Raw genomic sequence first — 18,053 nt, 5'->3', positions numbered from 1 at the left:
AGACAGAACGCGTCTCTTTCCTGAGCGGTATGACGGCTGTGTGGTCCCATGGTGTTTATACTTGCGTACTATTGTTTGTACAGATGAACGTGGTACCTTCAGGCGTTTGGAAATTGCTCCCAAGAATGAACCAGACTTGTGGAGGTCTACAATTGTTTTTCTGAGGTCTTGGCTGATTTATTTTGATTTTCCCATGATGTCAGGTACACCTCCAATTGACACAAATTATGTCAATTAGCCCATCAAACGCCATTACATCATTTTCTGGAATTTTCCAAGCTGTTTAAAGGCACAGTCAACTTAGTGTATGTAAACTTCTGACCCACTGGAATTGTGATACAGTGAATTATAAGTGAAATAATCTGTCTGTAAACAATTGTTGGAAAAATTACTTGTGTCCTTCACAAAGTAGATGTCCTAACTGACTTGCCAAAACTATAGTTTGTTAACGAGAAATTTGTGGAGAGGTTGAAAACGAGTTTTAATGACTCCAACCTAAGTGTATGTAAACTTCCGACTTCAACTGTATGTCCCTTCTATATATGCCTCTGTTCTGTCTCTATTCTGTCTCTGTCTCTTCTATCTATGCCTCTATACTCCTATGGCTCTATTCTTCAATGCCTCTATTCTATCTCTGTCTCTTCTCTCTGTCTCTATTCTATCTCTGTCTCCGTTGTCTATATTCTGTCTCTGTCTCTATTGTCTTTATTATATATATATATATATATATATATGTCTCTATTCTGTCTCGGTCTCTATTCTATCTCTGTCTCTGTTCTATATCTATTGTCTCGATTCGCTGTCTTTATTCTGTCTGTTTTGCCTCTTATATCCCTGTCTCTATTGTCTATTCTGTATCTGTCTCTATTCTATATGTGTCTCTATTCTCTCTGTCTCTATTATATTTCTGTCTCTATTCTATATGTATTCTCTATTCTATGTCTCTTTATATTTATGTCTCTATTCTATCTCTGTCTCTATTCTGTCTCTGTCTTTATTCTGTCTCTATTATATCTCTCTCTGTTTGATCTCTGTTCTATCTCTTTCTCAATTCTGTCTCTATTCTATCTCTGTCTCAATTCTCTCTTTCTCTATTCTATATCTATTGTCTCAATTCTGTCTTGATTCTGTCTCTTCTGTCTATTGTCTCTATTATGTCTCTCTATTTTGTCTCTATTCTGTCTCTATTCTATTCTGTCTCTAATGTCTCTATTATATCTCTGTCTCTATTGTCTCCATTCTATCGCTGTCTATATTAGAGGTCGACCGATTAAGATTTTTCAACCGCGATACCGATTATTGGAGGACCAAAAAGCCGATACCGGTTAATCAGCCGATTTTCTTTTTATTTATTTTTTTAAATATATATATATATATATTTATTTTTTTATTTAAAAAAAAATGTATTTGTAATAATGACAATTACAACAATACTGAATGAACACTTATTTTAACTTCATATAATACATCAATAAAATCAATTTAGCCTCAAGTAAATAATGAAACATGTTCAATTTGGTTTAAATAATGCAAAAACAAAGTGTTGTAGAAGAAAGTAAAAGTGCATTATGTGCTATGTAAGAAAGCTAACGTTTAAGTCCCTTGCTCAGAACATGAGAACATATGAAAGCTAGTGGTTCCTTTTAACATGAGTCTTCAATATTCCCAGGTAAGAAGTTTTAGGTTGTAGTTATTATAGGACTATTTCCCTCTATACCATTTGTAATTCATTTACCTTTGACTATTGGATGTTCTTATAGGCACTTTAGTATTGCCAGTGTAACAGTTAGCTTCCGTCCCTCTCCTCGCTCCTCCCTGGGCTCGAACCAGCAACACAACGACAATTAGTGCGCGCTAACTAGCTAGCCATTTCACTTCGGTTACACAAGCCTCATCTCGGGAGTTGATAAGCTTGAAGTCATAAACAGCGCAATGCTTGACGCACAGCGAAGAGCTGCTGTCAAAACGCACGAAAGTGCTGTTTGAATGAATGTTTACGCGCCTGCTTCTGCCTACCACCGCTCTGTCAGATACTTAGATACTTGTATGCTTGTATGCTCAGTCAGATTATATGTAACGCAGGACACGCTAGATAATATCTAGTAATATCATCAACCATGTGTAGTTAACTAGTGATTATGATTGATTGTTTTTTATAAAATAAGTTTAATGCTAGCTAGCAACTTACCTTGGCTTACTGCATAAGCGTAACAGGCAGTCTCCTTGTGGAGTGCAACGAGAGAGAGGCAGGTCGTTATTGCGTTGGACTACTTAACTGTAAGGCTGCAAGATTGTATCCTCCGAGCTGACAATGTGAAAATCTGTCATTCTGCCCCTGAACAAGGCAGTTAACCCACCGTTCCTAGACCGTCATTGAAAATAAGAATGTGATCTTAACTGACTTGCCAAGTTAAATAAAGGTATTAAAAAAATAATCATTGGCAAATCGGCGCCCAAAAATACTGATTTTCGATTATGAAAACTAGAAATTGGCCCTAAATGAATCGGCCATTCCGATTAATCGATCGACCTCTAGTCTATATTCTATAACTGTCTCTACTGTCTCTATTCTATATCTATTGCCTCTATTCTGTCTCTTATGTCTCTGTTTGATCTCTGTTCTATCGCTTTCTCAATTCTGGCTCTATTCTATATCTATCTGTCTGTCTCTTCTATATGTCTCCATTCTATCTCTGTCTCTATTCTCTCTTTCTCTATTCTATATCTATTGTCTCTATTATATCTGTCTCTAATGTCTACTCTATCTGTCTCTAGTCTATGTCTCTATTGTCTTTATTATATATATATGTCTATTCTGTCTCAGTCTCTATTCTATCTCTGTCTCTGTTCTATATCTATTGTCTCAATTCGCTGTCTTTATTCTGTCTGTTTTGTCTCTATTATATCCCTGTCTCTATTGTCTATTCTGTATCTGTCTCTATTCTATATCTGTCTCTATTATATATTTGTCTCTATTGTCTTTATTCTATTTATCTCTATCTCTGTCTCTATTCTGTCTCTTCTATGTCTCTTGTCTCTTTATATATACATACGTCTCTATTCTATCTCAGTCTCTATTCTGTCTCTATTATATCTCTGTCTCTATTATATCTCTGTCTCTATTCTATCTCTGTCTCTATTCTGTCTCTTCTATGTCTCTTGTCTCTTTATATATACATACGTCTCTATTATATCTCAGTCTCTATTCTGTCTCTATTATATCTCTGTCTCTATTCTGTCTCTTCTATGTCTCTTGTCTCTTTATATATACATACGTCTCTATTCTATCTCAGTCTCTATTCTGTCTCTATTATATCTCTGTCTCTATTATATCTCTGTCTCTATTATATCTCTGTCTCTATTCTCTCTTCTATGTCTCTTGTCTCTTTATATATACATACGTCTCTATTCTATCTCAGTCTCTATTCTGTCTCTATTCTATCTCTGTCTCTATTATATCTCTGTCTCTATATCTCTGTCTCTATTCTGTCTCTTCTATGTCTCTTGTCTCTTTATATATACATACGTCTCTATTCTATCTCAGTCTCTATTGTCTCTATTCTATCTCTGTCTCTATTCTGTCTCTTCTATGTCTCTTGTCTCTTTATATATACATACGTCTCTATTCTATCTCAGTCTCTATTCTGTCTCTATTATATCTCTGTCTCTATTCTATCTCTGTCTCTATTCTGTCTCTTCTATGTCTCTTGTCTCTTTATATATACATATGTCTCTATTCTATCTCAGTCTCTATTGTCTCTATTCTATCTCTGTCTCTATTCTATCTCTGTCTCTATTCTGTTTCTCTTTTTTCTGTCTCTATTATATCTCTGTCTCTATTGTCTCTATTCTATAGCTGTCTATTTTATATCTGTCTATTCTATCTCTGTCTCTATTATATATTTGTCTCTGTCTTTATTCTCTTTATGTCGCTTTTCTATTTGTCTCTATTCTCTCTCTCTATTCTATATCTATTGTTTCAACTCTGTCTCTATTTTTTCTGTTCTGTCTCTATTCTGTACACATTGCCTCTTTTCTATATCTGTCTCTATTATATTTTTGTCTCTTGTCTTTATTATGTCTCTATTCTATTTCTGTCTATTATATTTATCTCTATTCTATCTCTGTCTCTATTATGTCCCTGTCTCTATTCTGTATCTATCTCTCTTCTATATCTGTTGTCGCTGTTCTATCTCTGTCTCTATTGTCTCTATTATATCTATCTAACTTATTGGTTGGTCTCTATATTTCCAGACTAAAGATGTCTGTAGCCAGTTACAGGATGGGCTGTTGAAGGTCACCACAGAGCTACAGACAGTAAGTCCGACATGTTTGACAAGTTCAGGAAACGGACACCATGCTAGAAAACTAAATATGGCATTTTAAAAATAAAAGGATATGGTGGTATGTAAAATAGTCTTGGTATTTGCGTGATGTGTTGATGGATGTTCTCTCTCTTTGTGTGTGTGTGTGTGTGTGTGTGTGTGTGTGTGTGTCTAAAGGCGTGGCGGACCTACTATCAGTACCACTCAGAGTATGAGTCTGCAGAGGGAAAGCTGAAGGAAGCAGAGAAACAGAAGCAAGGAGCTTCTAAAAAGATTGAGAAAGTAAACTCTTCTCCTCTGAAAAACACTCCTCGCATCCCTTTTTCTAGTCTAAATGAGTTCAAGTATGGAGATATGTGTGTATGTGTACATGTGTTTACTGTATGTGTCCTACCTCATTCCTATGTGTTTACAGAGACAGTGTAAAGTGCAGGAGATCCAGCTGAAGTGCACTAAGGCTCGTAATGACTACCTTCTCAATCTGGCTGCTGCCAACGCTTCCATGAACAAGTACTATCTCCAAGACCTCTCCTCACTCATGGACGTAAGTGCTGCTTCACAGCCACTGACTGTGTGTCAACTGTGTCTCTGTCTCTGGAAGTGTCTAACACAGTCACCATTGTCTTAATAACCTTTCACTGCAGTGGGCTAAATCATGGTCACATAGTTTGTTAAACAAAAGTATACACCTCACACAAATGGTTATGGGCTTAAGAAATGAACACACCTGTACCATGTCAGATATAGAGTTGAAATGTACCACATTTTAAGTTTGCATCCCATTATAACACTTTATATACACAGTAAATGTGGAAAGTATTCAGACCATTTGACCTTTTTCCACATTTTGATATGTTAGCCTTTTTCAAAAACATATTATATTGTTTTTCCTCATCAATCTACATACAATACATGATGACAAAGCAAAAACATATTTTTAGAAATTTTACAAAAATAAATTAAAAAAACTGAAGTGTCACATTTACATACGTATTCAGACCCTTTACTCAGTACTTTGTTGAAGAACGTTTGGCAGCAATTACAGCCTCAAGTCTTCTTGGGTATGGCACTACAAGCTTGGCACACCTGTATTTGGGGAGTTTCTCCCGTTCTTCTCTGCAGATCCTCTCAAGCTCTGTCAGGTTGGATGTGGAGAGTCGCTGCACAGTTATTTTCAGGTCTCTCCAGAGATGTTCTATCAGGTTCAAGTCCGGGCTCTGGCTGGGCCACTCAAGGACATTTAGAGACTTGAAGCCAATCCTGCACTGTCTTTGCTGTGTGCTTATGGTCGTTGTCCTGTTGGAAGGTGAAACTTCACCCCAGTCTGAGATCCTGAGCGCTCTGGAGCAGAGATCAAGGAACTCTCTGTACTTTGCTCTGTTCATCTTTCCATCGATCCTGACTAGTCTCCTAGTCCCTGCCACCGAAAAAGATCCCCACTGCACGATGCAGGCACCACCATGCTTCACCGTAGGGATGGTGCCCGGTTTCTTCAAGACGGGACGCTTGACATTCAGGTCAAAGAGTTCAAACTTGGTTTCATCAGACCAGAGAATCTTGTTTCTCATGGTCAAGAGTCTTTAGGTGCCTTTTGGCAAACTCCAACGGGCTGGCATTTGCCTTTTACTGAGGAGTGACTTCCATCTGGCCCCTTTACCATAAAAGCCTGAATGGTAGAGTGCTGCAGAGATGGTTGTCCTTCTGGAAGGTTCTCCCATCTCACAGAGGAACTTTGGAGCTCTGTTAGAGTGACCATTGGATTCTTGGTCACGTCCCTGACAAGAGTACTACCCTGTGTAAATTGTCTATTGTCTTAACCTGTGTAACTGAACTTAACATTGGTAGAATAAGGAAGACACTTAAAACTAAAGCCAAACATTTAATTACATGGAACTCACAACTATACACTGTAACGGAAAACTGTCAATTATACAGTAATTTGGAGTATTATCAATAGTAAAATACAGTAACATTTTACTGCAGCATACTGTACATTTTGGTGCATTGTGGGAAAAGGTTGTGGTCGGTGAAAGAATTTCTGTATTTAGAATGGTACTGTAATTCCACCCCACAGAATGCAGTACCGTACTTACTGTATCTTTGTAGTGCCAATTCTGACTCCCTGAGTCAGAATGCTGTACCAATTTAAGTCCTATGTGGTTATAGAGCCTCATCAATTTAAAATGTATAGGGGGCAGATTGGAATGGCAACAAGTCTTAAACCTAATGGTTGAGCATTTTACCATGTTCTTCTGGTCTGTTTTGCCCTGTTGTCGCTGCCTGTGCTGAAGCCTTTGTTAAGCCCTCTGGAAGTGAAAGTGATATAAAACACCAAATATTCATTAATATGCTGTAATGTGTTAACATGTCACCTAGCAGCCAACCTGCTTGCACCAATCCCTTGTAATTACAGTAAAATACTGTGAAATACAAACCCCTCCCCCCAAATAAATGTTATTCATTCATCCAAATCAAATCAAATTTTATTGGTCACATACGTGTGATTAGCAGATGTTATTGCAGGTGTAGCGAAATGCTTGTGCTTCTAGCTCCGACAGTGCAGTAATAAGTCATATCTAACAATTACACAAAATATACCCAATACACACACATCTAAGTAGGTATGAATTAATACTATATACATATATGAAGGAGCAATGTCAGAGCAGAACGGACTAAGATACAGTAGTATAGAATACAGTATATACATAATGAGATGACTAATGCCAGATATGTAAACATTATTAAAGTGACTAGTGTTCCATTTCTTAAAGTGGCCCGTGATATCTAGTCTATGCCTATAGGCAGCAGCCTCTAATGTGCTAGTGGTGGCTGTTTAACAGTCTGATGGCCTTGAGATAGAAGCTGTTTTTCAGTCTCTCAGCTGGGACCGATTCATTCCGATTATGGTAGCATTTACTTTTTTACAGAATAATACAGTACATTTTACAGTATTGTACTGTGTGATTATTAGACAGTACTTGCTTTGATACTGTATTTATATTACAGTATTACGTGTTATGAAATACAGACTTTTACTTGCCACAGCTGCCTGTAAATTACTGTCAAATTCATGGCAACATTACATTTGACATTGTCATTTAGCAGACGGTCTGATCCAGAGCGACTTACAGGAGTAATTAGGGTTAAGTGCCTTTCTCAAGGGCACATTGACAAATGTTTCACCTAGACTGCTCGGGGATTCAAACCAGCAACCTTTCGGTTACTGGCCCAACGCTCTTAACCGCCAGGCTACCTGTCGCCGGCAACCCCTTTACAGTGTTCACATAACATGGTTGGAACAGAATCAATACAGTACAACCCCTTTACAGTGTTCACATAACATGGTTGGAACAGAATCAATACAGTACAACCCCTTTACAGTGTTCACATAACATGGTTGGAACATAATCAATACAGTACAACCCCTTTACAGTGTTCACATAACATGGTTGGAACATAATCAATACAGTACAACCCCCGCAACAGTTCCATCTCTCCCTCAGTGTTCAGACATTGGCTACCACCTTTCTCTGTCCCGTGTGCTACGCTCCTACCTGTCCAGCCGCTCCCGGGCCCAGCAGAACCTGAGTGGAGGGCTGCAGCAGCTCCACACTGCTGTGTCTGGACTGGACCAGATTCAGGACAGAGACTACCTGCTACAGACTCACACCAACACCTTCTGTCTTCCCCTCCGCTTCCACTACCAGCCACGCGATGGAGACCAGGTAGACTGGGTGGGGTGGAGTGCTGTCATGTGGGGTGGGGAGTGTCTGTGTGCTTTTATTTTCTGCAACTATGTTTAAGAATGTGTGGGTTGTGTATCTGGATGTCATGTGTCTTTGCTTCCACCTGTCCGATATCACCTGATTCGCCTCTGTCCCTCTGTCTGTCTCTGTGCCTGTCCCTCTGTCTGCCCCTGTGCCTGCCCCTGTTAGGTGTGTGAGGTGAGTGCAGAACAGGAGATTAGGTGTGAGATGGAGACCAGGTTCCAACAGCTGCAGTCAAAGCTCACCGGGTTCACTCAGGAAACAGAGGAGGTACAGTCCAGTCCAATCAATCAATCACATTTATAAAGACTTTTTTCATCAACAGTCATATTGGAACATAATTGATTGGATTAAGTTGACACTCCATCCTCCCAGGCAGGTAAGAAGCTCCAGACGGCCCGCTCTGCCCTGTTAGAAGGTATCAGTGATGATGACCTGGATCCTCCACCCTCCAGCAACCAGACCCAGGGCTCCCAGGTCCATCTCCAGTTCCTGCCTCAGAGCCAAGGTCAAGGGGGAAGCAATGAAAGCCTGGCCAGCAGCAGTAGCAGACCCAGTCTGGCCAGACGCAGAGCCAACCTGCAGGAGACTGAGACACTCTACTGTGCTGTGAGTCATTATTACACTGACCTACACATAAGGGTCAGGCCAACAGTAGTTCACTATAATAGTGGTGATGATGGTATTAATGATGAGAATGAAATACAAGTAGATGATGATGATGATGAACATTTTCATCATCATGAAGAGTTGTGTTTTATATCTTCCCTCAGAACGTGAAGGAGTATCTCTGTAAAAGCTCTCTGGTATCTAAACTACAGGCGAAACATGATCTGCTTAAAGTGGCGGTTGAGAAAGGTACAGCACTAACTACTTCTGTAATAAACACAACTGTTCAACATGACTTATAGCCCCATCAGGGCAGTACCCAGGCTTGGAGTTTTAGTAAGATCTGGAAGGGGGTAGCTGTGGAGTCATTCTCCGAGTCGTTTCTTTGTTTGTTTGGGGGATGTCTGTAGACACGGCAGGCGTCGTGGGATGTTTTAAAAATTGCCTTTTTCAAACACACTGTCAGCAGCGTGTCTAGTAGACTAGTTGAGTCCGGAGCCGACTCAGAGCTGGGCTAGTTCATGTCACGTCTCAGGCCCTCATCCTGTTCACCGAGAGGGCGGAGATATCCGTTTGAGAGGGGGGTGAATGTGCTGCTAAAAAGGCAAATCCAGGGGAGGCAGGTGAACATAACGAACAAACCACTGTTCATGATTCCACTCGTTCACAAAGAGGCAGGTGAACATAACGAACAAACCACTGTTCATGATCCCACTCGTTCACAAAGAGGCAGGCGAACATAACGAACAAACCACTGTTCATGATTCCACTCGTTCACAAAGAGGCAGGCTCGATTACAACCCAAGTGTCATTGTGGCCATTTATTTTCTAAAATATAGCTGTTATTATCTTAATCATTGCTTCTTCTTCCCTTCCTAGCTGAACCAACCAATGGTCATCAGACCAGGTACAGTTACAGTCTTCTGTAAGGCCTTTATAACTGCCTCATAAGAGTGACATAACAGTTTAGTGCACTGTGCTATACTCATCTGACTAGAGGTGTCTCCACCCCCTCCAGGAAGTTATTGCGTGTGAGGAGTAAGAGTCAACCCAGTGTCCAGTACACCCACAAACTCTTCACCGGAGACATGCTCTCCTTCATACAGGCATCAGGACAGGAGATACCTGTAGTGGTGGAAAGCTGCATTCGCTTCATCAACCTTAACGGTGAGGCATTGAAACAGCCCAGCAGAACATACCTTATCATCTTAGCTTGATACATATCCATCCTGATACTGTGTGGAACATGTTCCGGCCAGAACATGCACCTGGAACAAGACGCTCTGCTGTTGCACTGTAGTGTACATTACAAACAACAAATGTACTGTGTATTTGTCAATGTCTTCATGTCAATCCATCCCATACTGTAGGTCTCCACCATGAGGGTATCTTCAGAGTACCAGGGTCTCAGGGGAAGGTCAACAGTCTGAGAGATGCCTTTGAGCGAGGTAGGCCTGTCTCCTGTCTGCTGTCTCCTGTCTGCTGTCCCTGTCTGCTCTCCCTGTCTCCTGTCTGCTCTCCCTGTCTCCTGTCTGCTGTCCCTGTCTGCTCTCCCTGTCTCCTGTCTGCTGTCTCTGTCTGCTGTCCCTGTCTGCTAACCCTGTTTCCTGTCTGCTGTTTCCTGTCTGCTGTTTCCTGTCTGCTGTTTCCTGTCTGCCTGCTGTTTCCTGTCTGCTGTCCCAGTCTGCTGTCCCTGTCTCTCTTTTTATCTCCGGTCTGCTGTCTCCGTTCTGCTGTCTGCTGTCTCCGTTCTGCTGTCCCATGTCTCCTGTCTGCTGTCCCGGTCTTCTGTCACTGTCTCCTGTCTTCCGTCACTGTCTCTGGTCTACTGTCCCTGTCTTCTGTCCCTGTCTCTGGTCTACTGTCCCTGTCTTCTGTCCCTGTCTCCGGTCTACTGTCCCTGTCTTCTGTCCCTGTCTCCGGTCTGCTGTCCCTGTCTCCTGCCTATTGTCCCTGTCTCCTGCCTGTTGTCCCTGTCTCTGTTTGCTGCCTGCTGTCCCTGCCTGCTGTCCATGTCTCCTGTTTTTGTCTTCTGTCCCTGTCTCCTGTCAGCTGTCTCCTGTCTGCTGCTCTAGCTTCATCTAGTGCAGACCTGGGTTCAACAAGTTGCTCTTCTCTTTCAAATACTTTATTATATTGTATTGTGTACATATTCTACCACAACCAGTTATTACTATGCACTTTTTTTTGTTGTACTTACTTATTTTTGAATTGACGTTTGATTATTATTGATATTAATACTGAACTGTTGAGGAGAACTTGCAAGTAAGCGTTTCTCTGCACCGTTCATACCTGCTGTATCCTGTGTATGGGATGAATAAACTTTTTGTTTTGATTTAGCTGGCCTGGCACAATGGAACCAATGTTATAGCCCCAAAAATGCAAACCCAGGCAGGCTCAATTGAACACACAAAGTATTTGAAAGAAAACAAATCAAGTACTATTTGAACCCAGGTCTGGTATCTATCTAGTGAAGCCATAGTCCTGTGTTGTAGTGTTGATCATTAATAATGGTGGGCAGTGTGCCCTGGGCGTTCCCTGTAGGAGAGGACCCTGTGGCAGACAGCAGGTGTGACTTGGACTCGGTAGCAGGAGTATTGAAACTCTACTTTAGAACCCTGGAAAACCCTCTCTTTCCTCAGGACAGCACCGCTCAGCTCCTGGAGTACGCACGTAAGTCTGTGCATGTGTATGTTTATGTGTATATTGTGTAGGTTTTCATATGCTTTTCCTGTTCATCTCTTTCTTTGTTGTACCCTTCCAGAGATTGACAACGAGACGGAGAGAGCAGCTAAACTCAAATCAGTCATCTCCTCCTATCCACCACCTGTCAGCACCGTCATGAGATACCTCTTTGCATTCCTCCATCAGTGAGTATCTCTGCTCAAACACTTTGGTTTGGGGCACATATACTGCACTGTATGTCCAAGTCAAGTGCTTTGTCCATGTCATTGTCAATGGGAACTAACCATGAACTTACCAGAAAGCTGTCTGTTCAGAGAAGAGGAAGTCAAGGAACCTCCGAGAGAACCAGATGTTTTCTTTCCTAAAACAAAGTTTGTGTGCGTCCCAAATAGCACCCTGTTCCCGATATAGTGCACTACTTTTGACAAGGCTGTGTCTGAGTCCAGCAGTAAACTGTCAAATTTCAGCTCTGATTATTTTGTTTTTATCCCCCCCCCCCCCCCTCTCCCACAGTGTGTCTCAGTACAGCGATGAGAACATGATGCAGCCCTATAACCTGGCTGTGTGCTTCGGCCCCAGTCTGCTACGAGGGGCGCAGGATGATGATGTCGTTACCTTGCAGCCTCAGATCAACTCCCTGGTGAAGAGCATCATCTTGCAGCACGAGAGCATCTTCCCAAGCCTGGCCGAGCTACAGGGACCAATGTATGAGAAATGCATGACGCTGCAGCAAGACGACTGGTGAGAGACAACACGCGGATAGATGGACAGCGATTTAGACACACACACATGATGGTGATGGTCTGTGTTTATTTTGCAGTGAGGAGGGAGAAGGGGATTCAGAACACCACAGTAAAGAAGGTAAAAGGGGACCCTGTTATCTTCATCGTTGTGTGTTTTGAGAATCAATCATTTGACTCTGAGATATTGTTTGTCCCATCTATGCTTTATGAGAAACATTTTTCAACTATGGATGGAAACTATCCAGCTGGCTAAATCTGACACATTTACAGAAATGTTGATTGATGTGCATTGTCTCAGTCAAATAAATGTAATAACTCTTGATCCAGAGCCCGAGTCAAAGGGGGAGCGATTTCGAGCCAACAGCAGCTACAGTTCAAGACAGTCACCAGTAGGGGGCACTGTGACCCCTGGAGGAAAGTTCACCTTACAGTCCCCCATAACCCCACAGGGATGGCCCCTCTCCCCCGGATACATAAGCAAAGAGTAAGTACCATCAAAGATACTTCGGTAACACTTCATTTTAAATGGTCCTTATTAAATAAGTAATTACACTGTAACAAGTATTGTAATTTATTGTAATAATTCATAGTACCCTGTACTAACAACATGCAACTGGTGGTAATTGTAACAACGAATTCTTGTTACCATGTTTGTTTCCGATAGCATACCAACGCACCATTTTTCAGCCTGCGCTAACCATGTTAGAAGTGGTAGCCAATTGAAAACAAACCACTTTGCTGTAAAGGGCTCTGGAGTTTGATGCCCAGGTCCAGCTTTTGTTTGAAATGCATGGAAGCTTATCAGTGTCATGGCAAAAATAAGGGGTTTACATCCAAAATGTGTTTAAATTGTTATAACATTTAACGGTGCATTTGACCTGGATAGCAACAGTAGCTAAGGACGACCGGGCTTGACAATGGGTGAATTACTTTGTTAAGCGTCAATCAAACATCTTTAACACATGAATAAATAAATTACGGCTAAAATTGTGAGATGGTCAGTCAGTGCTTGCCAAATTGTGAGCGTTCTTGGTTGAATAATGGTTTATAAATTCACTTAAAATGGTCAACCTCTTATTTCATCATGTAACCTAGCAAGGTTTTTTTTTTACGGTTTAAGAATTTTCTTTTGGATGGGATGCATTGGAGCACTTATTTATTTATTCTAGAAATTAAATTAAGGCATCACATCAAGATCTCCACAACGTGCTCGAAATAACGATTCCAAACTCATACTGACAGTGTGCAAAGAACCCGGATCAAGTAGAAGGTTATGTGCATAAGATGATTGCCGCAAAAGAAACAAAGTGTTGTGGAGGAGACAAAAACGTCCACAGAGGAGAGATAAGGTAGGTTTTCAATGCCATTTGTTTTGCTTTTTTGGATACAGAAATTGTGCTGGTGTAACAGTATAACTTTAGACCGTCCCCTCGCCCATACCCGGGCACATCCGTTACACTCACCCCCCTTTTGACCTCCTCCTTTTCCGCAGCAACCAGTGATCCGGGTCACGGCACCAATGTAACAGTATAACTTTAGACCGTCCCCTCGCCCATACCCGGGCGCGAACCAGGGACCCCCTGCACACATCAACAACAGTCACCCACAAAGCATCGTTACCCATCGCTCCACAAAAGCCGAGGCTCTTGCAGAGCAAGGGGAACTACTACTTCAAGGACTCAGAGCAAGTGACGTCACCGGTTGAAACGCTATTTAGCACGCACCACCGCTAACTAAGCTAGCCGTTTCACATCCGTTACACTGGACAATTTAGTATAGGTAGTTAACTAGCTAGCCTATTGTTGGCTAGCTAGCTGGCAAACATTAGCTGCCATTTTTGGTAGGCCTACCAACTCGGGCGGCAGGGAGCCTAGTGGTTAGAGCATTGGACTAGTAAGCAAAAGATTGAATCCCTGAGCTGACAAGGTAAAACATCTGTTGTTCTGCCCCAGGCCAAGACAGTTAACCCACTATTCCTAGGCTGTCATTGAAAATAAGAATTTGTTCTTAACTAAAGGTTAAATAAATAAATAAATAAATAAATAGGCTAGCTAGCTAACTTTGTTAACATACAGAATAGACTTTCCATGCCTTGACAGATAACTTTATCTAGCTAGCTAGCTGAGCTCAAATATCTTATCTTCCCTGAACCTTGTTCTCAGGGTATGCGTACGGAACCCAATGCGTGATATTGAGAAGGAGAGATGTCGTGTGGGAAAATGGCTTTTTTTCACTTGATCTGTCCAACTTATCACGTTATCGCCTCTAAAATGTAAATAAAACACTATAAAGAGTTGATATAATGTGTCATTACATACCTATTTGAAGGTTTGTGTCGAATTTGAATCAGGTTTTTAGGGCGGTGCTAAAGTGATCTTACAAGTAAACAGTGGCTTTGAGAATGATGATCGCATGCAATGATGATGCAAAAAATGACTAGGTATCCCCCCTTACCCCCGTCACTGTCCATTTCTTGTTTTTAAAGGATGAGTGCTACACCCGGTGGAGAGATTGTAAGACAGAAATAGTTTCTTTATGCGTGCTGTACGTTACGACATGACACGTCACGATGTAACGGAGGGTCCGTTTTTTCAACTTTTCTCCAATACTATAGAGCCATTACCATGTCGATCAACGCTTGAAGAGAAACCTAGTTCACGCCCCAGATTTTGACGTCAACACATTCGCTACAGTCCCATTAGTTTTTTTTGTAGCCTCGTTTGAATGTTGCGGTTGCACACATTTGTACGGAATGGGTTGAGTTCACGTTAGCTAGCTAGCTTATTAGTGTTAGCATTCATCATTATTAGTAGCTTCTTTTCAATGTAAACACTAGCTAGCTTATTAGTGTTAGCAAACACCATTATTAGTATAATGCTAGCTGGATAACACAACAACTGGATAACACAACATGCCTACCTATAGCCTAAACCCTAATTGATAGAAACAGGTTACTGATGACAGCAGAGATATTGGAAGATGGTCTGTGATGATAGCTAGCTAGCTAGCTAGCAGGCTAATTGTACAGTGTCTTTGCTAAATTGTCATACATTCTTCCTCTCTACTAGCAACAGATTGTAGGCCAGCTAATGTGATGTACAGTGCATTCGGAAAGTATTCAGACCCGTTGACTTTTTCCAAATATTGTTACTTTACAGCTTTATTTTAAATTGATTAAATAATTATTTTCCCCCATCAATCTACACACAATACCCCATAATGACAAAGCAAAAACAGGTTTTTAGAAATGTTTGTTAATTGATTAAAAATGGATACCTTATTTACATAAGTATTCAGACCTTTTTTTATGAGACCTCACTATACACTTCATTTGAGTACCCCTCACTATACACTTCATTTGAGTACCCCTCACTATACACTTCACTTCATTAATTTTAACACCTAGTAATATCTGTGTTCTAGTGGGTTTATCCTCCCACTTGGATGGTAAGGAGGTTCAGGTTGTCATAATAGGCAACATACACAGTCATTTTGAAGAGTGTGCATTCACAGGTAGGTAGAGCCTATTGAGCCTCCAACATTTCTAATCTCGGACACCCAGATTAGTTCTATCCAGGAGAGATTACAACCGCGTGACAGTTGTTACTGGATCGGATGAGAAGAAACAAACACTAAATTGGTGCATTTAGTGGAGAACTTGTCCATATCTAACAAGCATGGTTACAAGCATTTGTTTCACCTCTGTAATCACAGCCTGAAATTACCACCAGTTGCGTGTTATTACAGTTTAACCATGAGTTATTACAGTAAACTACAATACATGTTAGTGTAATTACACTGTAATTAGGACACATTTCACCTATTACTGAAGTACCGTGTACCACCAAGTCTTTAACCCATACTGGAACTGTGACTTAGATAGTAACATCTACTCTGCTATTCACAGGGTATATTGACTTGTTATGCTAGTAGTTTTTTAGCTTTCATTGTCATAAATTGTAGTGATCTAAATAAACCAAAGCGTTTGACCTGAAATCTCTGTTTTTCACAGAGCCCAGGACCTGTCGTCCAGTGAAGATATAACAGTTCAGGTTGACGAGGTCTGACATGTTTTTCATTAAACTCATATTTAAACAATTTCTCTAATTTACCAGCAGCAGATGTAGCAATTACTGTTCTCACTATTGAACTCACTAAGCGTACACTAATAAGATGTAAGCTGCCACTCTAGAGGGAGTCCACTCAAGAAAAATGTCTCTGTCCTCTTCTCTTCATCATTGTCCCCTTCTCCCTCTTCTCTTCCCTTCATCATTGTCCCCTCCTCCCTCATTCCCTCTTCTCTTCCCTTCATTGTTGTCCCCTCCTCCCTCATTCCCTCTTCTCTTCCCTTCATTGTTGTCCCCTCTTCCCTCATTCCCTCTTCTCTTCCCTTCATCATTGTCCCCTCCTCCCTCATTCCCTCTTCTCTTCCCTTCATTGTTGTCCCCTCTTCCCTCATTCCCTCTACTCTTCCATTCATCTTTGTCCCCTCTTCTCTCATTCCCTCTACTCTTCCATTCATCATTGTCCCCCTCCTGCCTTTATTCATTTCATAGGAGGTCTGCCGTCAGATGAACTCTGTCTTCAAGGAGCTTCTCTCTCGAAAATCCCTCCCTCCCTACTCCTCCACCTCCTCGGTCACCTCTTCCCACCCTCCACCACAGCAGAAGAAAGGAGGGATTGGGTGGAGAAGGGAAAAGCCTGTTTAGATCAGGCCAATTGGACTGACAGAAAGTGAGAGGGGACCAGAATAGATGGATGGAGGAATTAATATATTAATGAGGAAATGAACGGGGGAGAGACGAGACTTGGACGAGAAGACACACAGAGGGGGGCGATGGAGAGTGACTCAGAAAACACAGAGGGGGGCGATGGAGAGTGACTTGGGCTGATTGAATGATTGTAGGTGTGTGATGACAGGTTGTGACAGCAGCCTAAGTGTGATTACAGATGGCTGGATTAAATTAACCAAAGTCAGTTCACTGTACTGTACGTGTCTGCTGTGCTGCTCAGACAGCAGCCTCCATTGTGGAGCCTGTGAATAGACAGTCACAGACAGACAAGGTTTGAATCGTACTGTGAAGCCTTTTGTTAGTGTGTTTGATACAACACAACCCTAACCCCCACTGATTTTTCACTCAACGGCTGTGCCTATATTCTCCACATGCCCACCCATGAATTTAAAAGCGTTGGATTGTTGGAAGCATTAGCTGGTGTGTGTACAAGGGCACACTTTAGGAAAAATTTTGAGAATAAGGACCCAGGACAATGTTAACTAATCAACAGAATGAGTAGATCTATCATAAGTTATTTTACCCACAATAACTTGGAATGTGCACTGCTGTATTCTCATGCATGTGGATGAATAAACAATACTACTGTTATTTTTATAGAATCAGTGATGTACATCATATACTTGTCAAAAATGTGTGCAAGGATAAACTATATGCTCCAAGAAAAGTGCTTGCCATAAATGTTGAAATTTCAAAAACCATGCGTCTGTCTATATTTATGGTCACATCCAAACGCAAATTCTTTATTAACAGATGAAAAGCCCATTCTACCTGTGCCAGTGAGATGTCCTGTCTGTGATTGAGTCTCTAAGAAACTGATAACAATCCACTGTGAATTCTAACTCGGATTAGTTTCATTCTCTCAGGGATAAACCGTTTCGAGAGTTCTATTACTATTATACTTTATATAGTTTTAATATGACCATTGTTTTAATTAAACTTTTATTTTGAATTTGTTCAAAATGTCATGTGTTACTGTAGGTATGTCTCTTACATGTTACAGGGCAAGGAGAAGCCTGTTGCAGTTAGACATTGTCTCACTAGATGGCAGCATCAACACAGAGGATGTTGTACGCGTGTCATATTCTTGGATAATGTATGTTCTAATGAGATAAACAAAGGGTCTTG

The 18,053-nt window shown here is 41.2% G+C and overlaps 1 protein-coding gene across 4 annotated transcripts in view; it reads left to right on the top strand.

Annotated features, from left to right (window-relative positions):
• The window catches only part of LOC139416842 (rho GTPase-activating protein 4-like), a 37,563-nt gene extending 19,939 nt beyond the window's left edge, over nt 1-17,624 (top strand). For 3 of the 4 annotated variants that reach the window (XM_071165944.1, XM_071165946.1, XM_071165945.1), the window contains exons 5-21: nt 4,255-4,317; nt 4,503-4,607; nt 4,741-4,869; nt 7,832-8,053; nt 8,264-8,365; nt 8,471-8,704; nt 8,869-8,953; nt 9,584-9,611; nt 9,723-9,871; nt 10,075-10,152; nt 11,249-11,377; nt 11,469-11,574; nt 11,903-12,130; nt 12,210-12,250; nt 12,460-12,616; nt 16,145-16,193; nt 16,689-17,624. In XM_071165944.1, coding sequence (XP_071022045.1) covers nt 4,255-4,317; nt 4,503-4,607; nt 4,741-4,869; nt 7,832-8,053; nt 8,264-8,365; nt 8,471-8,704; nt 8,869-8,953; nt 9,584-9,611; nt 9,723-9,871; nt 10,075-10,152; nt 11,249-11,377; nt 11,469-11,574; nt 11,903-12,130; nt 12,210-12,250; nt 12,460-12,616; nt 16,145-16,193; nt 16,689-16,841 — 2,058 coding nt within the window. In that variant the 3' untranslated portion in view covers nt 16,842-17,624. The remainder of the gene's footprint in view (nt 1-4,254; nt 4,318-4,502; nt 4,608-4,740; nt 4,870-7,831; nt 8,054-8,263; nt 8,366-8,470; nt 8,705-8,868; nt 8,954-9,583; nt 9,612-9,722; nt 9,872-10,074; nt 10,153-11,248; nt 11,378-11,468; nt 11,575-11,902; nt 12,131-12,209; nt 12,251-12,459; nt 12,617-16,144; nt 16,194-16,688) is intronic. The other variant, XR_011635135.1, reaches the window with a different exon arrangement.
• Nucleotides 17,625-18,053: the final 429 nt, after the last annotated feature.

The sequence above is a fragment of the Oncorhynchus clarkii genome, chromosome 9, assembly GCF_045791955.1.
Source record: "Oncorhynchus clarkii lewisi isolate Uvic-CL-2024 chromosome 9, UVic_Ocla_1.0, whole genome shotgun sequence".
Taxonomy (NCBI): domain Eukaryota; kingdom Metazoa; phylum Chordata; class Actinopteri; order Salmoniformes; family Salmonidae; genus Oncorhynchus; species Oncorhynchus clarkii.
This window is presented reverse-complemented; position numbering and strand designations above follow the sequence as displayed.